We start from the raw sequence: 23470 nt of genomic DNA, 5'->3' as shown, positions 1-23470 counted from the left end.
AAATCATGTTATCACTGCAACTGCTTATAACAGTAACTTGGAGAATGATAATTAAACATTGATCCATAATTAATGGTGAGCTATTGATCTTAGTTTAACTAGATTACACAGTAGCTATAGGCATCAAACTATGAGGAGAAGCTGAGATGGAGTATAGTAAAGAAGTCTGTAGTAGCGGTAGTATGCTGTGCTGGTGGATAGATGCTCTTCAAGTCTCTGTTGTTTGGATGTTACTTAAAACAGATTCTAAATTGTAAGCCAAAGCCCTATGCTGATATGGTAATGGAAATAAGAAAATAAGAGCCCAATGCTTGTGTTTTTTCATGTGTCTTTGTTTGTGACACTGAGCTGATAGTGATGTTCTTCTATGATTAATGACTAAATGTTGATTTTGAGGGAATTGGAAAATAGGAATTATTGACTGACTTGTCACTACGCTTGTTTAATCCTCAGTTAAAATATACTGATAGCACACAATACACTTAGTAAATGAGAATTTTTCAGTATCGCTTTTATCTAAAAGGAGCTGGTTTGTTGAGCAGATTTACCCATGATTTTTTTCTTCCTGGTCTCTTTCTGCCTGCTCACGGGTTTCCTAGACTACGAGAGTCTGTATTCCAAAATTGAATTACCTTTTGTTTTAGTTCTGTAATGATCTGATTAGCATATAAGCTTAGGAGCCAAACTCGTAAAGCTCAAGGCACTGTCCCTACTGGGGACAAATGTGGGTTGGGCTGTTTCACTTGAAAAGTTTCATTTAAGAAAAGTACCTTCTTAACATTTTGTAAGTGCTTCATTATTATTCATTGTAGTTTATTTACCTTGCACATTAGTGCTCGGTGACAGATCAATTTCAGTCCATCCAGTTTGTCTCTGATTTGTGCAGTGGTGCTTTATTGATTGGCCCTGGGGAGCAAAAGTAGTTTAAACTTGCCTCTATAATTTGTATCTTTGTATAATTAATGATTTAGATTTTTGTTTTCTGCTTTTTGTAATAGAAAGGTGTAGATTTGTGGTATTTACAAGGGAGACACCAAGGGTTATATGCATATCTTTATCTGTTAAATGAGTTTGTACAAGAGGCATTATGAATGTACAACTTTGCAGGGCTCTTTACGGCTTTGTAGAGTGAACATCTGACTCATTTTATAAAGCTTCTGGCCATTTTAAGTTAATAATCTGTTTGTCTTAAGGCAGAAAAGACACAATACTGACCTTCAGGATTCAGTGGGCATTAACTCAGTTTGGAACAAGAGTTTTTGTTTGTTTGATTACACTGTAAATGGAAGCGTTTTATTTGTCTGAAAATGGATAGATACTTTGAGAACATCAGTAGCAGCAACTTTAAACACCCATTTGTACGGTGAGCATTTAGAATACTTCTGGAGCAATAAGCAAACTCATGGGAGCAATAACTGGGAAAGATGAAAAATGGCAAGGTATTATAGGAGTAGATAGACTCTGAGGACTATAAGCAATGAGCAATAGTCTCAATTTGTGTCAGGAGGAGAGAGAATCACTCTTACTGTAGTTACTTTGCTTTGGAGCTGAACTCTCATCCACCTAAATTCTTTCTGAGATGCAGAAGTTTTGTAGGAATTGCAAGGAATGAAGAGTTAAGGGAGACTTTCTGGTCGTGTTTGGTAGGATCGTCTGCTTTTTCAAGGCTTTTGACTAAAAATTCTGGAGCTGCAAATTAAAAACCAAGCAGAAATTACTAGTTGAACCCTTCACGTCTCATTTTTCTGAGATCATCCTCTGAGGGATCCATGGGCAAAATAACAGTTTAATTTGACAGCTCCTTATTTAGTGGCAGCCAAGAAAGCAGTTACTGCCTTGCAACAACAACAAAAAGTTGCTCCTGTATAATATTGGTATGAAAGTGTCTGGGAAATTACAGTTATGGGAAAGATTACATATGCAAATTATAGATAAGTGATAGGTAAGATAAGATACAGATTTCTGTCTATGAAAATTATAGATGAAAGTGCTATTAAAAGCAACAGAATACTTACTATCAGCAGCTTCCTTGCTTAGCTTTTTAAGGTCTGAAGATGGCATGAGAAATTTATTTTCACTTAAATTATTTAGCTTCTTCAACCCTGCCATTCCAAACACATTGGAAATAGTGAATGTATTTAATTGAGCTCTTTCATGCAGAGTTTCGGTCTGGATTTGTTTTTCAGTTAGATGGCTCAGACTGAAATAGTCTACAGCGATGCCATAAATTTAGAGGAACTGGTGTTTAGAGCTTGCTTTGAACATGGTGTGGAAGATGAGGTAAGAACGTATGGGATGTGTGGGAACCAGCTGAGAGCCTGTGGGTCGAGATCAGTGGGCAGACTGCTGTTAGTGGATGGGGCATTGCGAGACCATTGCTTAGCAGTGGGAGGCTTGAGGTGGATCTGGGATGTCTTGCTTAGTGTTGTGTCATGGAGGAGCCTGGGGCTGGGAGGAGCGGGTTTGAGTTGCTAATCCCACGGAATTGGTGCTTCTCTCCTTGTCCCCTCATGCAGAAGGCTCTCTGGGGGTCTCCTGGCCAGCTACAGACTGGATTTTTGAATACTATGGTTATTACTTTGCATTCTCTTATGAGCAGACGCGTTGGGTCGATGTTAGCTTTGGTGGTGACCTCTGTCACTTAGTGCCTGATTAATGCTATCAGCTCGCAGGTAGGCTGTGTTTTTAAAGAGCTACTCGACGATCATGCTTCTGATGAAGGATTGCTCTCCCCTACTCCCTTGGCTCACTGATTAGCTTTTATTGTACGCTGCGCTTCCCCATGTCTGAAAGTCTCAATCATTCCAAATGGCCAAGCGCAGGCGGTGAACGCGCCTGCATTTCCAGAAGGCAAGAAATCAGAGATGGCTTTGTTTTAAAGATGACTTAAAATAGACTTTCACTTGCCTGGATTGTTTGATCAGCGCTGTTAGAAATGTAGAAATACACTTTAAGGTCAGAGTCTTTGATGATGAAGAGATAATGCTGTTCATGGTGTCCCAAACTTGCTTTGAGGTTTGAGGGTGACAGCAAGGTGAAATTCCAGTGTGAATTATGAAAAAAATATTATTAAAAAAAAATTACTTGCAAAGTAAGGAAAAATGCTCATAACCTTTGGTTTTCTATTAAAAAGCATACTTTCATTCATAATTCTGTGACAGGTTCTGGTTTCTCTGTGGCTGTGCCCCAGCAGCCAGAAAGCTGTCTTCCTCTTGCATGTTTGTTCCTTTACATTTGCTTCGTATCAATCTAAGTCAAGTAGTCTAATTAAAATCAAGTTGTTTTTAACAATAAAAGGTGAAGCATTCCGATTTAAACAAAAACTGTGTACCAGTCAGTTTTTGGGTGCTTTCAGGTTAGAAATTGTTACTGATAGTTCTGCACTAGTTTGCTAAACAAGGTATGACTTAGGCATGCAGTGAATCTGTTTGTGTAGACACTTTTATATTTCTTTTTCTACCGTTGTGGACATTTGCATGTTTATTGCTTGGGAGTGTTACGCTGCTTAGCGCTCAAAGTCATAATCTTATATGATGACATAATTAGGTAGCATGGAAATTATGATGATTTGGCTGCAAGTATTGAAGAGCTGGAACAAAAACTGTGATTGTTTCATATTTGCTTCTCTACGAGGAGAAGTAGAGCTCAGACTGTCTAAACCTACACGTTATTGGTGTTTTCCTTAAAATATCAGTGATTCCTAACACGTGAGAAGGTATTCTTCCAGGGCACAGCAGGTGTGAAAAGCTTTTTTGATGGATATGATTACTTGAGTCAGGAGTTCAGGAAAGTTTCTGATCAACCTATTCACCATGCTTTGAGTTTCATAATTATTCAGGAAGCTTGATTAGGATGAGACATATAAAAAATGCATATATCCTTATAGCTCGTGGTTGATGGTAAAATATTTTGAGCTATTTTTTCTTAGTTATATTTAATATGTAAAGCAGTTCTTCATAGTTGCATTAAAATATAATTTAAAACTTGTAAAAAAAATTAAAAAATTAGGAAGTTAAACACTTCATAGGGTGAGAGCAGAAATATGAAATTTCCCCTTAAGATATTCAAAATAAATGAATATTTCTGACTTACGTAGAAAAGGTAGCACGCTTCCCTATCTAGGTAAGTAATGCGTATCACCAACAGTCTTACTTCATTTGCAAAGGTAAGTAGTATTTTCCAGTATTTTTTTGCAACTAATCACCCAGTTGTATATGGCAATAAGTTTATTTTCATCAGATACTTCAAAGCAGTTATTTTTCAGGTCCAGAAAGTATGCTTCTCTGAAAGCTTTGAAGTTTTAAATAAGCAAAATTGGACTAATTTGACTAAAATTAATTACTAACGCAAAACAATGCTGCTGATAGCTAGTACGTTGGCAAAAGGAGAAATTGAGTCTGTGAATTCATATTCTTGGTTCTTTTACCCAAGCAAAGGCTCTGCAAATTGAGCGTCTGCTTGCGTCTTGGGCATATGTGGATGTACAAAGTTTGGTTAAAGAATGCAAGAGGCTTTTTTCAAATGTTTTCTGAAGTCAGCAGGGGGCATGTTCCCTACCTAGTGCGCAGCTGTTTGCCCCTTTGACTGGTCTATGGGCTTTGTGTTGTTGACATCCTACTTCTTCTGTGGCTTTAAATGTGTAATTCAAACCAGAAAGTGTTTGTGTAATCTCGTAGAATAAGGAGCCTGCCATATTTGGGCTCTGTTTTCAGAAGTTGTTAATGATTGACCGCTCAGCTGAACTTTGGTGGGGTTTGAGCATACTCAGCTCTGCTCAGTCAGCCTTTAAATGCTAAGCAGGATGCATTGGAGAACTTGTGTCTAAAATATGCTGTTACTTAATTTGCTGCAATTTCTGTTTTTGTGTTTGTATGTAAATAGAGGCCTTGATGCTCCCCTGTGTTGTGCTGCGGGATTGTGAAGGATTTAGCAATGTCCTCCTTAATTCGGAGGTGAACCTGTGGCTGCCTCACTGGAACAACTGATGAACAGGCTGCCAAAGTATGGGAAATAGAGCACTGAGGTCAGGGTCTGACTGCTGAAGAAGACATCCTTTCTACCGTCTCCTTTGGTATTTGAGGACTGCAGTCCTCAAAAAACCATGTCCCCAGACATGCAGAATGTTTGTCCAGGTGGTAGCTGCTAAAATCTGCCTTGTAGTGCACAAGGATGTGGGCTCAGATTCTGGTTTTATGAGATAAGGAGAACAACTGTGACAGAAGGAGCTCAAGTCTGACCCTGTGCATGTTCCTGGTAGTTTACAATGGAGCTTAGTAGGTGGGAGAGTGTATTTACAGAATAGCTGTCAAAATCCCTGTGTGTAAGCAAGCTGCAAATAAGTCTATAAAGTATAATCATTACTGGAGGCTTTAAATCTGCAATGAGTGAAGGACTTGCTTCAAGTTTGTTCTTGTCTCTGCTTCCTTGCATGAGAAATAAACAGAGGGATAAATCAGAAAGCTGAGTTTATAAATGTGATTTAAAGGCACATTGGAGCATAATTGTGTAGTTTCTTTCTTTCTTGAGCTAATGGCCCAAATGAGCTGTGCATTGTAGGAACACCACACTGTGCCGCGGTATTTCTAAGGGAACGCGGAAGTTAAGCTTGGGATCATTCAGTTTGCAGCGGGTGATTATAGAAGGACAAAAAGGCATGCAAGGTAAAAATCAAAAGAACATAAGACGGAAGGGTAAAGAGAAAAATGTTTGGGAACCTTTGGACTGAAAAGGTTTCTTTTAGTAGAGAGCTATCAGAACATTCAGGACAACTATTGAGGGAGACACTATGGTCTCTTTAAAACAACAACAAAAAAATTTCCAGCCCAGAATGCATTTACTTAAAGGCTGGCAGAGCTTAAATATAACTTGCCATTTTGTCTGCAATACTGTGAGATATTCGGGACATAACTGAGATGCCTCTAAAACAAGAGGACTTCCTTTTTTATGTATGTATTGTTATGACTTAGATTAAATGGAATAGTATTTACCCAGGAGCTTTTCAAAGCCAATCTATTTGGCTTTGTAAAGCCAAGTTTCAAAATGGTGAGTAATAGGTGAACTAGTTTGGTGCTGTCTTCTGGAGCTCTTCCGCTATTTGTGGCAAATTTTAGAGCACAGCAAAACAATTCTGTTCTGGGTTGGGGCTGCTGTGGAAAGATTCAGAAGGTGGGTCTTAAGGAAGGAGCTGGATGTAGCAAAGAAAGCCTTGACAGCAGGCAGCCACTTTGAAACTGATGGACATGCTCCTGATGTTCCTCCTGTGTGTGATTAAATGATTACAAATTGACAGATACTGTTTTTTCACTCAAGAAAATAGTCACTACAAGCAAATAATATTTTGTTAATTTAGGAACTATTTACCTCATTCTTAAGAGGTAAAAGGAGAAATTACATGTGCCACCCCCTCTGCCCCCCCAGGAGGAATTGATTTGAAAGCTGAATAGCTCCTTTTGTTTGCAGGGCCGTGCTGCACTGCACTAAATCTGCACATGGACAATCTTCCACTACGCTGTTCCTGGAGGTAGGTTAGAAATTTATTAGTAGCAGGAAAAAAAAATGTGGCATAGGTGATTGTGTGGAAAACACAAGGCATCGTATTCTTTGGAGTGCCTAATCTGAGTCCTTCAAACTGTGCCCTGCAGAGCTCAGTAGTGCTGAGCTCAGGATATATAGCGGAGGGTTTCCCAAACAGAAAGTAGTCTGCTAGGGCAGACTTGGGTTAGAAAATGCCTCTGCAAGAGGTTGTGAAGCACGGCGGTTTGTGCTCTCTCCTGGGATCATGAGGTTCAGGATCTCAGGGCATGAGTTCCCATGTGTATGAAGCTTTGTGCTGCAGCAGGAGATCTTTAGGTCCATGCAGTCCTGGAATTGTACCCATTTCTGAGCTGATCATGACCATTCACTCTACCAGGCTTTCATTGTTCCTTTACATAGCGTGCAGTACGTTCTGTTTTAATTTGTTTTGAAGTAAGTCAGCCATGCTTTATAATGCTTTATGGAACTTGTCAATACTGCCTGTGTACCTGTCTAATAAAACTTCAATAAATTAGCATAATTATTAAACAAACAAATTCTCATTCTATTAGTAATTGGTGACTGCCTGTTCCTCAACAGGCAGGTGAAGTCAGCTGGCATTTATTAGTTTCTAGCCTGTTTTGTTATTTACAGGCTGGTAACCTGTACTTTATATCCTTGCCTTGTTACATCACATTAGAATAATCACTGTTGCCCGGCGATGCAAGAAAAGGTAGATTTCCTTAACTAAAACAGATAGGATGACTAAATATATCCTCTGTAGCTTTTCCGTTAAAATAGCTTTAGTTTCTCAATTTGATGTTACTCGTTCAGGAAAGCTCTTCCCTTTATTTCTTTGGTATTTGTCACCATCTTGATGTTTCATGCTGGGATGTGCTGTGATTCCTGCCTCCCTATCTCTGGTTTGCAGTGGCTCCTATTAAAAGAACCTTGCAACTTGACAAGAGAAATTGGCTTTTCCGTGAACTATGTGGAAATCTTCAGGGGAAGATTTAACTAAGTGCTTTGTTTTGATTGCATGAGCTAGGATTAAAATGATGACACGAACGCCTAATGTAAAAATAAAAAATCCTGTTTAAAACCGTCGACTTCTGAACTGTAGGTTTTCTGAAGTGTTACTCTTCTCTACAATGAACTGTGCAGTGAATTTGAGTAACTGCTTCAGGAGACATGCAGCTGAGTGCCATGCATGTAGTTTCATGTTCTTCCCAGATTTGGCTTGCAGGAGGTGGTGTAGGTGATGTCCCTGCTCCCTGGGGACAAGGGCAGGCTGCTGTCAGTGTCCTTCTGTCCACAGTGCCATGCTCCTGGTGCATCCCTTCTATGGCTCTGCTTCACCTGGTGCATTGGTTCACGGAGTAAAGTGAGCAGCAAAGGAAGCCTCCTGCTGGATTTTCTCCTCTTCAGGCTCAGGTGGGAGGGCACAGGAGCTGTTGGTCCCAGGGCTGCTGAGCAGAATTGGGAAAGTGCAGCCTTGTAGCAGCAAGCACCTTGGCTTCTCTGTTTCAAGAAATACACGGCTGTTACAGGCTGCTCTAGGGGTTGTACGGCTGTGTCAGCAGTATAGGGGAGAGCAGTGGTGAAGTCTACACTGATGTCATCTTGGGTTGGAGAACTGCATGAGGCAGAAAGGTGTAAAAGGTGTAACACAGCACTGGTTTTCTTGGCTTTCAGGAGCACGCAGGGAGCAATTGTTTGATTGCTGAAGTGTGCTGTTATTTAAATGTCACTAAACTGCCTATGGATTGAGCTGATACACTTCTTCAGTGTAAGCATGACTTAAGGGCGGATTAGTGATTTCAGAGACTACAGAATGCTCAGTTTTGAATAAGCTCTTTTGGGTAATTGAAAAACGATATTAAGGCAATGTTGGGCAAAGATTTTCTGAAATAGGATTTAACTTCAGGCTTTGCTATCAAGATTTATTCACTCAAGGTAGCAACTTGATTTTCACTAATACGGACATTTAAGTTGCCTGTTTCACTATTTGGAAACTTTAAATTTGCTTACTTAAATAGAACTTAAAATTTTGAAACTCTTGGCCATGCTCTCAACTGTTTGTCTCATTTTTGTAAACAATTTCCAGTTGAAGTTCTAGTAATATTAACTGCTTTAGTACAGGTTTTATAAACAAGCCACCAATTTTTCTACTTTTTTCTTGTGCATACAAAGAGAATTACCTAATTATTTAACATGAACACCTTGCTTCAATGAGTCAGAGCTGTTAGGAATAGCCAGAATTACCCAGAACAGGCTGCCTAGCTTTATTAAACAATGATGTGGTGGCGTATTTCGTGACTAAAGGTTGGACAAGATGGTCTTAAAGGTGTTTTCCTACCTGTATGATTCTGTGATTTTTTTTTTTTTATTATTTTTTTGATTGTAATTTGCATCACATAAACCTTAATTGCAGTGACAGATCTCTTTCTGAAAAGTGAGTGCACGGTTCAGTGGTAGAAAACAGTAAATTACCCTTGCAGTTTATTGATCAAAATGGCTACAGCATTTTGATTAAAGAACTTGGAAATGTGGTCTCTTTTTTTCCTCTCTTATGAGACTGAGGCCTGCTGCATTTTACTGAGCCAGGTGCCTTGTGTGGTCTATTCTGAGAGGTAAATCAGGGACCCAAAGGTCTCTAACTGTTCTTTGGAGTTAGTGTGGTGCTTTTGTTCTAACTCAGTTCAAGTGAGTTCCCATTCATATGGAAAAACAGGTTGGAGGGGAGCTTCACTCTTGAAAGGTCTTCTGGTCTACCTGTGGGAGATTTTCAACAAGAGCACTTAAGATTGTTTACAGTGTTCTGATACACATTTTAACAAGAAATAAGCAATTCCTAAATGCTACGGAGAAAAGTGTGGAAAGTGTTTTCGTCAGGAAAATATTCAAGGCTTTGTCCTCAAGGATAAAATTAATTGCATGACCTAGCCTATAAATAAATTTCAGAAGCCTACATAGATGTTTTGATCAAAATGCCCAGTGTTGGATGAAGTTGCTGGTCTCTGCTCAGACCAATCTAAAGTCAGCAATCTGGGATGCAGGTGGAAGATAGGTTCCTCTCCAGCTTTTAAATAAGGTGGTCTAGGTGCCAGCTCCTGGTTTAGAAGTTTGAAATACTTGATTTATAGGAGCCAAGATGATATTCCCTAGGAAGGACATTTTTCATCTTTTTTTTTTTTTTTTTTTTTTTTGTAATATATATTTAACTCTATGGCATTAGTTGCCTTTGGACAGAAGAGGGTATGTGGTTTGACTTGACATGGCAGACCTTAACGACAATCACTCTTACCACGAGTCTTTCCATTTTCTTTCATACTTGAAATATTCGATCTTGCACAGAACAAAGAGGAGTAATTTCTGTATGTTTGCATTTTGTGACTCAAGTTTGTGGTAAACTCTGTTCAATGTACTGCGCTTTTTCTAATTTTTTTTTGTCAGACCAACTCCACTAATACTTATTTTTTACATCAGCGCTGCCAGCAAATGTAAATAAGTTCCTTTTTTTTTATAGGAACTTCTGCTACAACTTTGTCAATTACAGCAGTTGTATGTCAATAAATACAATAAGTTTATTTCTTATATTGATGACTGGTATGGTGTTTCATCATTGTCATCTGTGTATCTGTTTTCTTTCCTATAAGCTTGGAATTGTACTTTAGGTCAGAGCATAAAAATCAAATAAACTAGAATGCTGCAGAATATGTTGGGTAAGCGAATAGATTTTTGGTTAGCTGCTTTTAATTTAGGTAACGTACGTTAAACGCACTTATTTTTGTTTTTGTTACAGGATTCATGTAAAAGACTTGTCCATAAACACTCCAGTTTTGCTCCCTACTTGACCTGTCCAGTATAACAGTTACAAAATAATCCATAGTTACAGAACTTGTAAATTATATGTCAAATGTATATAGTATAACTTATCCAGAGATAATTTGCATTGATAGAGCTGTTTAATACTGGCCCAGGATCTATTAATTAGCACAGCTACATTACTTCAGTGGAGCAGCAGAGGGAGAAGAAGGTAATCTGCATTTATCTGACCAGTTTCAGTGTCAGGTGCTTTTAAGAGCTCCATTTCTGTTTCATGTTGTTAATACTGGCTTTCACCATGAATGAAAATGGGTTGTTGGATGTCACTGAAGTGTGTCTTGCTTTTAATATTGGTGCAATAAAATGCATTAAGCTAGGTTAATGTAAACAGTAGAGCTGCTCAAATTATATAGTTATGTCGAGGGATATTCAATTATACCAGAAATCTGCTGAGTGGTGATTTTGTTATTTTTTAATAGTGCTGATTGTATTCGGCATTTTCCAAAAGTACATGATTTGGCCTGAAAAGATTTGCTAAGTACTATGTCTTTGAGGTTAGTTTTCTGTTAGATAAATTGTCTAAACTTGATCACTGAACTTGATGTGGGAAGGTACTTAATCAATTTAAATGTTTAACCAATATAATTCCACTTGGGATTAAGTATGAAACAGCAATTTTTTTAAATAAATTTAGTGGTCTCACCAGGGAGGCAAGGGAGTTAAAAAAAAAAAAAAAAAAAAAAAAAAAAAGCCACAACAAATAAACCCTACAAAAAAAACATACACATTCAGATAAGGAAGAAATATCATAGTCTAGTTTGAACCTTGCATTGCTGATGATATTCTTGTTCTGTGGATATATGGGACATGTATTTCTGAGCAGAGTTTGCTTAAGTAGTTAACGTCAACTTGTACGCTTTTTGGTGAATACGAAGACAACTTCTCTTTTTTTGTTTTGTTTTATTTTTCTTTTAAAGAAGAGAGACATCCTGTTGTCTTTTGAGTGCCATCTCCAGGGTCACCTGAAAGATGTTGCACATAGGAGTACCTACCATTGCATATTTTATATTATATATATGGACAAAGATACCTCTGTTGTAGTTCATCTCCAATTTAACTGTCTTATGTTATTTAGCCCATATTATTCAAATAATGCAAATTGTTTTTTCTTGCCAGCTCCAGAAATGGCAAGCTGAGTAGTAGAAGAATCTAATCTGACTGCTTTCCAAATACAGTATTCATGTAGGGTCCTTAGCATTTTATATAAAACAAACCCAAACAAACAAACTGGTGTAAAATAAGAGATTATGCAGGTTATGGGAGCGATCAATTTTTTTCTCTAGCACTAGTCAATAAACCATTACAATGTAAAACATCTTGTGTTATTAAGGTGGTCAAGAAAAGACATTTAACTTCTTTATATGCCTGTGACACTGATTTTGGTAGCACTGTACATATGTGATTGGACCAAACTCACGTTATCTGTGTGTGTAAAGAAGTTAACTGAACAGAAGACTTGTTGAGAACAATACTCAATTACTAGTAACAGTGCTTTCAAAATCCTCATCTGTTTCTACACCTTTGGTCTACGCTAGTGTGATTCTGACTAGTAACCAAAATCTGGGAAGGTGGAGAGGTAAAGGGAGATTGGAGGGGAACACCAAACATGAATCCCTTGTGCTTGTAGAAAATGCCTAATAAATCTATCCATCAGGAGAGAACCCAGTGTGAAACTTGTACTTGATCAAATAATTCTGTCTTCATCTTACTTCATTTTATTGTTCAGTTGAGGCCTTTGATCCCACTTATTCTAGTTCTCGGGTTTTTGATGCTGTTGTCAGGCTCTAAGGGAAAGTTATCAGTTGTAAAAGAGCCCTATTTAAGTGTATTAGTCTCTTTGATAAACACTTATATTAGAAATTTAATCTTTAAGAATTATCCTACTAGGAAGAGTTTAATTCATCTTTAAAACTTTCTAAAATTATTTAAAATCATAAATTATATAAAAATGTGTGTATCAGTACTGACTTTTTCTTATTTTCATAAGCTCATTTATTTTTAATGCTTATTTGCCTCTGCCTGTGATTAAAACAAAAGAAGAAACACCCTTTCAACTTACCTCGCATATATGATTCTCAAACTAGTGTTTATCTCCATCTATACTGTGTATACAAACAGACAACATACAAAGAAAGGTCATATAAAAGCTATTTTTTTTCATTGTAGTAATATAAGATCTCTTGGAAGTTTTCAGTAGAGCTGTGGTTGTTACTTATTTTGTCCTTTTAATAAAAACTAACTTTTAAACAACTGAAACTCTTAGTTTGAATTTTTCTTTGTTTCAGTCTGAAAACATATTGTCTGGATTTTATTTTTTTTTTCAGTTATTTAGGCTCACTGGAGTGACTTAGATTTATTTTTTTTTTAATAGGAATTGTAGTTAACATGCAGAGAAGTAAAAATGTCAGTTAAAAAATGGCTGGGGGAAAGTGTTGGTAACAGCTGCCCATAGAAAAGTAGGCCTGGGAAACAGCTTTCTTCCTTTGTAGACTTTTGCCTAGGCTGTCTTTAAGGCTGTACCTTTGTGCAGTAGCTGTGTTACTGTCAGCTGGGTGTACACTGGGTATATATTTCTATGTTGGATGCATGGAAATTTATGATGCCCAAGAAGCTTAAAGTATTTCAAGGCCATCTCAAATTCTTGTGACTGCTTGGTGTAAATGTATTTGAGAGGGGCGAGAACTTCATCTGGCAAGGATTTTTCAAGATTCTTGTACTGATTCTTTTTATTGCTGCCCCTCTTAAATCTTTCAGACATTTATTGCAATGAAAACATCTTTGAACTCAGAATTAGTTCAGGGAATCATCTGCTTACTCACATTTCTAACATCTTACAGTCATTTTTTTTTTTTGTGCGTGCCTTAAGCTTTAAACGTGTGTGTTTACAGCTGTTTTGTGTTTTCAAGATAGTCTTGAAAGAGTAGTCATCTTCAGATTCAAGGCTTTTGCTTTTTCATCTCTTATAACTGCTTTATTTTGCTCACTCTTCGCAAGACGTATGGTTGTATGCTGCAAGGGCTTTAAAGCATTTTTTTTATATTCCTTGCTCTTCAGAGCTTCTAATACAAACTTTGTTGGTTTCTTCAATGCATTGAGCTCTGTTATGCAGTGGTAGGCTGTACTAACTCATTTTATCAAGTGCCTCTTTCACAACCAGGAGTTTGTCTTTTGTCAGAAGCCTTGATTGAAAGTCTTCAGTTGGCCTTCAGGAAGATGGTCTCTCTAAGAACCATAAACTATAGGAAGATAGGAAAAAATGTACAAGCTTACTAACCTTATGTTTGCTGGCTTCTCTGTACCAAATTTTATGGCCAGATTTTTTTTGTTACCCTTAGGACAGCTTTGCTAATTCTTTCAAATGAATTTTGCTCTTACTTCTGACAGTGTTCCTCAAACCTGTCTGGTTCGTTATTTCCAGAATAAATACATGTATTCCCATGGTTTCTTAACTTTGCCTAATTCTTGTACATGAACAGACCTCTGTATGCATGTGTGTTTACGTGTGTATACGTAACATAATTTTTAATGTCTCAGCAGTGATTCGGAGAGAATCATTGTGGAGCACTGAGTTATACCCATTTTACACCTGGAGAATGTGTACCTGCACCATGAGCTCCTGTAACACGCCAGGAGGGTAGCAGAGACCACAGCTGGTTGCAGGCTTCATAAAGCAAACAGAGTTTTGGCTGCTTTTCTGCTCTGTTACCTGTCACATGTTGTGAGTTATCAGCAGTGGCCTTCATTAAGCGGTGACCCTTTGCAGTCTGTAGTATAGAACGAAGTCCTTCAGAGATTTTTATCACTTAAACCTTGCTGGTTTGAGCTAACACCACAGGTGTCAGTTGATGCACAGTGCAGTATTGCAAGCTCCTAACTATTTAATCCTTATCCAAGCAGGAAATTTGAAAACAAATTGTTTCAAAATACTTTTGTCAAGTAACAGGAACACAAGTCTACCCCAAAATAAGATTAATTTCTTTTGGTTTATCTGATTTACATCAGCTGAATAACATAACCTGTGTGAAACTAAGATTTATTTTTCTACATGGTGAATAATACCTTACTTTTGAAGACTTGTTCTTAAATTATAAACAGAGTAATCAAAATTTTTGTGGCCCCGTGGGAAATGAGATTGCATAACACAAAAATAAAGAACTGAATTTATAAGGTTCACAAATAAAACTAAAAAGTGCTATCAAGTTCCGTGTAGACTTACTCTGTTTCAAATCTTCCAGCATCCAAGTAAGGACTTCTGGTTGGAATCCCTTATCCTGTTTCTAGGTGAGGTTGGAATTGACCTTCAGGGCTGCTCTCGGCTCCTCATGTTACTCCCTTGTGGAAGTGATCATCAAGTGATACCTCTTGGAGCCTAACACAGGCAATAGGGAAATACAAACTGAAAGTGCATTTTAGCTTGTGTTTTGTGCAATGTGTTTTGTATTTCCTTTATGTCTCAATCTTGTGTTATGTTTCAAACCAAGCAGAGCAGACAGAAGTTTGCTTTTGTTACAGTGCAGCGTTTAAAATTCTAGCACTGTGATAAAGGGCATGCATTATTGAAAGACTTCAGCGGGGAGGTTTTTGTTTTCAGTATGAAGTTTCATTAGGATACTATTTTTTATCGTGCTGTTAGAGATGAAAGTATTAGTATAGTAAATAATCCCCTTTGTCTGACGTTTCTGAATATGCAGTGCTAACTTGCATACTGTGCTCCTTAACTTCAGGAGGAACCGAGGGCTGATTCTGGGCTCTCTGCCAGTAGGCCAACAGTTTGCCTCTCCATGTGGGATGAGCATCTTTTGCTGGCATAAGTAGTGATTTTGCCATTGCCAGGAGTCAGTGACACCTTTCAGACTGGTTTCTTTGAATTGATAGCAGAGGGGCTCACCGACCCAGAGAGATACCTAAAATGCAGATGTACTTGGATCTGTTAGGTCTATGCAAACATGGACTGTTTGTTGTGGAATTCATATTATTATCAAGAATTAGTACTTGCAGAATTGTGTTTTTAACATCTTCAGGGGGAAAAAAAAAGTTTATTTTTTGGTCTCAATAAGAAACAAAGAACCTTAAAACCACATTACTTCAAATGTTATTTCAGAGCTGGGCCTAAAGTGTCTGTTGTGCTTGCTGCTGAATTTAAACCAACAATTACAGAACTGTATGTGATGTTAACAGGGTGTTAACAGCTCCTTAACAGCTCCTTAATTCTTGCTTTTATCTGTAACAAGTCATCCCCTGTGGAGAAAGTGTAGTTTCTTTAAGTCGTTCAGCAATGAACCAGTGATGCCCAGGGTGTCAATGGTTTAACCTCTGAAACTAGCAAATATGATGTCTGTGTGTGTGTGTATATAACTCTGCCGTATCTTTGTATCCATGATAAATACATATATATGCAGAAACTTCTAAGCTGGTGTGTTGAGACTCCCACCATTGAGAACGGTGTAAATTCTTTTCTAGTTGTTGGCCTTGCGTGGCTTGCATGATTGTGCTGGCTTCTTCAACAAAATGTACTTGTGACCAGCCAAGCGTGGGTTACACACCACTGAAAATACATACATGTTGTTTAGTACAGGATGATGGTAATTCCATGTTATTTTTCTTCCCAGAGATGCTGGAAAATACACATGGAATAAGTAGAATAAAATACTGTTCAAATGAAGTTTGCCAATCTTTGTTGATATTAAATGCGAGGCGTTTTATTTCTAGCAGAGATCACTAGTGAACCTTGCGTGGTTTAAAATCTTCTGTAGCTTTCCGAATACTTCGAATGCACAAATGTTAAGAAAATGCTCTTAAGGGAATCAATGTGTATATTACCTTTTCTCTGAAACAGTGTTGTTCAACTGCTGACTTGAGATAACCGTGGGACTGAAGAGCTCAGTTGACTGTCTGATGAACTGTTGTTAATGAGCATTATGTTATTTTCCCTTCTCATTTTTCTAGGCTGTTCAATTAACCTCTAGACGATGGCTGAATCTGCAGGAGTACCAAAGCAAAAAACTAATGGCAGACCATGGGGTTACAGTTCAGAGATTCTTTGTGGCTGATTCTGCAAATGATGCCCTGGAGGCTGCTCAGAGACTAAGTAAGTTGACTGATAATGGGAGAAATCTGCTTCACCAGATAACAATCTGGAAAATAAATTGTTTTCTAATAAGTTGTACACAATCTTCAATTTGAGGTTTATTGAAAAGGTTTAATATATTATCCTGACTATAAATATTTATTTCGTATGTGAACAACAGTGTTTAACAGCAGTATTTTTTCTGAACTTTTTTTCTTAAAGGTAGGCAACGTATAGCATGCAGTTTTTAATTGATACTATTTATGTCATTTTGGCAATTCAGAATTGAGAATAACATCATGAATGGCTGATATATACTTGATAAAACTTAAATAAAGTAAATGAACTTGCAGAAAGTTGTTTTCAAACAAAATTTTGCTCTATTAAAAAGCTAAGGAAGAAAAAGGTCATGAACTCTTGAAGATACTCAGAATCCAGTTGGACTGGAGGTAACTTGCTGTAGCAGACCCTGCACCTGATCAGGTGCATTGGACTAGATGATCACCAGAGGTCCTTTCCAACCTCAACTGTTCTTTCTATGAAGAAATAAAATATGTAATAGGGAATTATATACATGTGTTTGGCAACATGTATATTTTTCCATATGAGGGAATGAGAAAAGGTGAATTCAATTACCTACTATCACTAAAAAATTTGGTAGTGGCTGGGAGATAAAACCATGCTTCTGGAACGTCATTTATGTTCTGTGATATCCTTGTTTTAGTGCAGTAAACATAGGATGAGAATATGGGTGAGAAAGAAGATAATGTAGTATCTGTTATCTCAAAACAATGTATTCAAGTACATCTTGTCACCCGATTCATAAATGTTCTAAATGTTAAAAAGTTCTCTATTTTTCTAAAGTTAATATTAGTATTTAGCATAGTTTTCCACTTAAATTTAGCTTCTGTTAAAATTAATACACCGTACATCAAAATGCCGGAAGAAAGACATTGCTGTAGTCTAATTGTCTAACAACAGGAAGATTTTGAATGTTTTACATAATGCACAGGCAGGCTACTTAGTTAACTGCTTTTCAGTTACTGGTATGAAAGATCTCATCAGACTTCAAGTAGCTGAATAGGATTAGCATAATGGCTTGCTAAATCTCTATAACATCATTAAGATGATACATTTTTCAGTAATCAAAACCTTCTTATGTCAACCAGAATATTTGAAAATGTATTTGAAACAAAGCATTAAATGCTACTGCTATGGTCATTTGGTAGGGCAAACTGTAAAAAGCTGACACAAAACAAAGCTCATAAAACTGGAGGTTTTCTTTGCATCTGGACATCTGAGAAAATCAAGAAATGCTAAGTGAGACTCTGGCAGGTTTTTCACAAATCTTTCTGTGCTTAAACTCTCCTCTTCATGATTGAGCTCATAAAAGGATTAGTCTATCCAATAACTATAACTATTCTAGATCCCTATAACTATTTGCAGAAATAAATTGCTCCATTAAAGGCAGTGAACCTTTTCTGTTTTATGATGCTAGATTTATTTTAAATAACCTCTTGGTTGTTTTGCAAATCACAGGAATGCTTAGTCTATATGTTTTTAAAGTACATTTAAATAAAAGAAATAAAACCTAACTTTTGGAGTTAATGAAACTATCATGTAAATGTTGTGTGCTTTAACTAGGTTGGGTTGCTAACACCTCAAAAAATTACCAGTCAGTGATACATTTCTTCATCTCATAAAATTGTATTCAAACATGGTACGTTACTGGGCATTAAAGAACTGTGGTTTACAGTATGAAAGCTATTTCATGTTGACATGACTGACACACCCTATCAATCCACTAAATAATTAACAACATCCTTGTAATCATTCTGATAGTATGCTGTCTTCCTTCTAACATGCACTTTGAAAATGAAGCACTCAGAACACAAGTTTTGCTACTGTAATATTTGTTGTTTCAAGATTTTATCAGATTTAGCTCCTTTTTGATCCTCCAGACTTAGGTTTATCTGCACGATGTGATGCAGGCTGTTGTCTTTTGAATATACAACTGCCCAGTAAAAAGTTAGGAGCAAAACGAAAACCTTTAGCCTACAAGAGGCACAAAATACTCCAAAATAAAATAACAAATAGAGGCAGCTTTGGGATGTTCTCAATAGACAGGCATTCTGCAATGAAAGATGGTGAAAGGAAAGGCCAATCACCCCTGCCAAATACTGCTCAAAAATCTGGGGGTTTGATATTATATGCCACATTGCAGCTGTCCTTATCTTTCAGTTCTGAAAACAAGGATACTTGCCAGCATACTCAACTTTATTCTATTTTTGTCTTTTATCAAAACTTGCAATACAAAATTTAGGTATTTTTCTTGTGAAAGGAGCTTCTTTCTATAGGCATGTTATCTTGCATATAGGAAAAGCAGTATTTTCCCTCGATAGTCTCATAGCATTGTCATTCACATGGATATCTGTGTTAGAGGGGTACAAATAATGGGACAGAAATTGATGATACTGAAGTCTTTACAAAGTGTTAATTTTTATTAAAAAAAAAAAAATCAATTCCACCAAATACAGAAGACTGAGCATGTATTACTGTGCCTGTAGTCACCAGTTTTGCTATTAAAGTTCCCGTTGATGCAGTGGAAAAAGATGGGATCAGATCATTTTTACTGCTGTCTTCACTTGTCAGAAAAGTGTTAATGCATGTTTTCTTGAAAGGCTTTACCTTTATCCAGTATCAGCAGTTTTATTATAGTTTGCTCATTTCCTCTATTGCTCTGTTTTATTAATGTGTATACCGAATACACTGAATATTAATTTTCTCGGAAATATTTTCAAAACTTACCAACAGTACAAAAGGCAGTCTATAAGGAATTTTTAATGAAATTAAAGGTTTTTTCTTCTAAGATAAGAATGGCAGATGTGAAGAAAATTAAAATGACATCACTAATACTGACTTCAAAAGAAGTTTAGTACTGTAAGGAATACAGAATTAGGCTCTAAGGAATTCAGTGCCTATTACGTGCTAAGCAATTTTCAGGTGTAAGTCTTGTAGAGAAGGCAATATTTATAGAATGCCAAGAAACACAGTTACAAATGACTTTGTGTTTCATGCTAAAATTCCTAAGTTTTCGAGAGTGAAATAAAAAGGTGTTGTGTTGTTTTGCTACATCAATAAGGTATTGCTTGATCTGCCACCTGAAGAAACACAATCTGTAAACAAGTTCTTACATTTCAGACAAATGCTCAACTCCCAAATATTTCACTTTGCTCTCTGTTAAATGGAGGTACTAGAACTGTAAGATAATCTGGCTGTTCCTGTATTAACTCAAGTCTTTTGATCTGATTTTTCTCTTGATGCTTTGGTATATCCAGGATTTATTTATCTGGAGAAGGCATTTCCTTTTTTTGCTGCACCTTTTTCGCATGCTGTTGTACTGATATAAGGAAAAAAAATTCTTATTTATGTATACACACACCCATGCCATTAGGATGGGAGCATTTTCATTGCTTGGATTGGGCAGATGCACTGTGCATCATTTCAGGATCCATTTTTGTCTAGCCTTCCCCACCAGAGGCACTTAAGTCTACTTCAACTTGGGCACTCTGTTTTACGTTCTGTCTGATGGCGAAGTTATTAAGGGAACCTTCATTTTAAACTAGTAGATGGACAAAGCTGAAAGGGATTATAATTATGCTGGAGGGTGTTACTCTGTACTGTCAATTGGCTCTTAGAATCAGTAGAGAACTTATGGAGGTGGTTGAAAATGCTGAGTATCCTAAATGGATGCTAGAAGCTTGGCATGCATTTCTTTTCCTGATTTTTAACAAAAGCAATAGAGTGCTGCCCATTGCCACTTAGAGTGTTTCATTACATTTAGGAATCAGTCAGGTGCAGTGTTCACACTCTTATCGCAGAGAAGTGCAATTGAATTGAGTGCAAGGCCTTTATTCATTTTTTTTTTTTTTTTAGTAGAATATAAGAAAATGTAGTCTCTGCACATCCTATTTCTATTGCCTTATGCATGACAGAACTCAAAATTCAGCTTTGGACTAAAGGCAGGCTTTTTATATCAGGCCGGGGAGGTAAAACATGTTTTATAAACAACAGCAGGGATTTATTGAAGCCTCTTTCTATGTGGTCATTTACCTGTCACCTATTATTCACTATTTTCTTAGAATATTGAAAGTTTTCAGTCATGTGATCATGGCTCCTTCCTATCTCAGCACCTGGGGATTTTTTTTTTTTTCCTTTAGATGAAACACTTGATTTTTTTTTTTTTTCTTTTTTAGAAGCTGTTTTAGATCCCTTGTGTCAAAGTTAATCTTCAACGCAAGTCGGGAAAACCACCTGAAAATCAGTGTGTTTAGAAGGGATCAAAAATGGGTTCTTAGCTTGGTAACTTGCTTTTTTTGTATAGATTATGAAGAAATTGGTGGTGATAGTGCTATCTACAATTAATCTAAGATTTTATGTTAGGAAAAATGACCCTTGAATTTGACCTTTCTGAGGGGATTAGAAATGTGAATTTAGGTTCTCTTTTGTTATACCAAGAGGAGCTTTTCTGCGAGCATCCTGTACAGAGCAGCATTTGTACTTCAAGTTAAGTTTAAGTGATTTGCTCAATTTAGTCCTTAGTCTGTGAATTCTTTGGCTATTTAGCTGATCTTTTTTGCTGTTATCATAGGCTTTTCATACGTGCTTTAACTTCCTTTTTTCCTTTTTCTCTGACAGGGTAGGTATGAGAGGAATTGTCTCCTGCATTTCTGTGATTTCCACATTCCTTTCCATTGTGTGGTTGGTTTACTGTGTAGCAATAATTTATCACCCATGCATAATGTTATTTCTCTGAAAAAAGCCAATGTACTTTTTAGTTTTAACTAGTTATTTTTTAGAGTCCCTTGGGTTCTGCTTTCTGCATGTGGTGAAAAATCACGTGTTGCTGAAATACGCTGTTCTGTGGAGCTGTGTGCAACAAGCTTGCTCGCTGTGAAGAAACTGCTCTCCCATAACTCCTCTTACATTCTCTGACAGCTTTTATTAAAGTTCTTTATACTTAAATTACGGCTTTCTAAAACTGTCCTTTCAGGCAAAATGATGCTATAAGTTATTGACTAATATGATTCTATTCTCCAATGGGTAAGTATTTAGAAAACAACCTTTTAAATTTAATAGAAAGCTAGTGGTGGATGAGTTCCTTCTGGACCCTGTTCAACATTATTGAGCATGAATATTTCTCTGTTGCATTTATCAGGTTTTCAGTTAATGGATTTGGCCTATTCGAAGTGGTGAAATCCAAGACTAGATGATACCTGCATTTTGCTGCAAATTCACGATAGGAAATACCTGTTATTATTTTGTTACTTCCAATCTTGGCTTCATTGGCACCTTCTGAATGCACTTTATGTATTTCATCATCCATTGCAAAGCTCCACAAAACTTGCTGTGGTCTGTGGTTTTAATTTTCTTGCTGTTTGTCCTTTTTCCAATTTCTTACTCTTTCTTAAAGCCTTTTCCTTATAGTATCCATTTTGTCTCTTGTCTCTCCCTAATGCCATCTTCCATCTCCTGACTTCTGGTTGAGAGAAGGCTTTTACTTTTCTGTGTGGAAATCTGTTATATCTCATCCTGCAACAATTACACCAAATTAATGCAACAGCTTTATTCTGCCTAAAAGGCACTATGTATTTGTACACACTCACTTTTTTCCTGAAGCGATTTGCTTGAACTTCCACTTGACAAGTTGTGGAAATTAAGCTTTCTTTGTATAGAAAACAAATAGTGACTAGTAAACGGTTCTTAAAATGTTTTTCTCTATATTTGTCCACTTTTAAGTGGTTTGATTTTTTTGGACTTTTTTTCTAAATTTAGTTGTGCCAACAATATTAAAAATGTCACTTGTATGAAAATGATGTAAATGATAAACTAGATTAACAGTTATGAAGGTGACATCTTGTATGTTGTTTAAATATTTATTTTTTTTTGGGGGGGGGGGTTGTGAGGGGGAGGCTTAATGATTACTGTGTCAGTTATCCAGTTTATTTACCCCATCTTCTGAATGAAAAATCAGGGAGGATCAGAAGAGGTAGGTAAGGTATTAAAAGGCTGTATTCACGGAAGCCTGCATTACTAAGGATTTTGTTGGAAAGTCGTGGTGAATTTACTGTGATACAGCTATAGTGCAATGCTGGAGTATAGTAATTATTCTTTACTGGGCTCTTTTTGTGGACATTCTTCATTTACTCTAAGATTGCTTTTAGGTGCTTTAACTTAATCTGTCTTGGGAGCTAAACCACACAAAGGCACTCTCAAGGTGGAATTAAAGTTTCCATTTGAGGATTTAAAACGCAGCGGCTGTTCTGCACCACTGCGTAGCAGGACCTTTCTCCCTGGACATGAGCCCTAAAATACTACTGCTATCTCCTCTTGTTGTGTGTGTGGTTTGTTTGTTTATGAATCTTATAATTCCTGCTTATTCTCTGCCATTCTTCTGGATTTTGTGCAAAGAAACTTTCAGAGGTGGATGAGAAGGAGCAAAATATTAAGCAGAGCAGTACTTTAGCAATGTATTATGTTCGGTAAACCCTGCGGGGGGTCTCTAACTTAGCTGTACTGCATGCCTGGTTCTTCCTCTTCAGCTTAGCAGTGTTTTTCCACGGTAGCCCTTAGCACCTGTGTGGAAAAGGGAGAGCTAACAAGTAGCACGTGTGTTTGTTGATCATGTCCACGTGTTGTGTCCTGCATGCCAGAAAAACTGACAAAGAAATAAAACTTGTAGCTTGCCTGTGATTCTGAGTTTTAATTCTTTTTGAAACAAAATTAGTAAAAGATTTTGTGAAAGCTTACCACTGGGCATTGTGCTGTTGGATCTCTTGGTTTCAAGTTAAATTACAGATTTTAGCATTTTTAATATTCTAGGTATGGAAATTCTTCGAGGGACCCTATGTCTAGTGAGGACTTACCGAAATAGTTAATTTCAAATGCATGGTTATGAAAAGCAAATCTGTTTTGTGTTTCTTATCTACTCCCTTTGTTAGA

The 23470-nt window shown here is 37.0% G+C and overlaps 1 protein-coding gene across 1 annotated transcript in view; it reads left to right on the top strand.

Moving 5' to 3' along the window:
• Positions 1–23470, top strand: part of SUCLG2 (succinate-CoA ligase GDP-forming subunit beta) — a 112457-nt gene that overhangs the window by 5139 nt on the left and 83848 nt on the right. The window contains exon 2 of the mRNA XM_084292543.1: positions 16348–16489. Within this exon, the coding sequence (XP_084148669.1) occupies positions 16348–16489 (142 nt within the window). The remainder of the gene's footprint in view (positions 1–16347; positions 16490–23470) is intronic.

This window comes from Netta rufina (genome assembly GCF_964035555.1).
Source record: "Netta rufina genome assembly, chromosome: 10".
Classification (NCBI taxonomy): Eukaryota; Metazoa; Chordata; class Aves; order Anseriformes; family Anatidae; genus Netta; species Netta rufina.
This window is presented reverse-complemented; position numbering and strand designations above follow the sequence as displayed.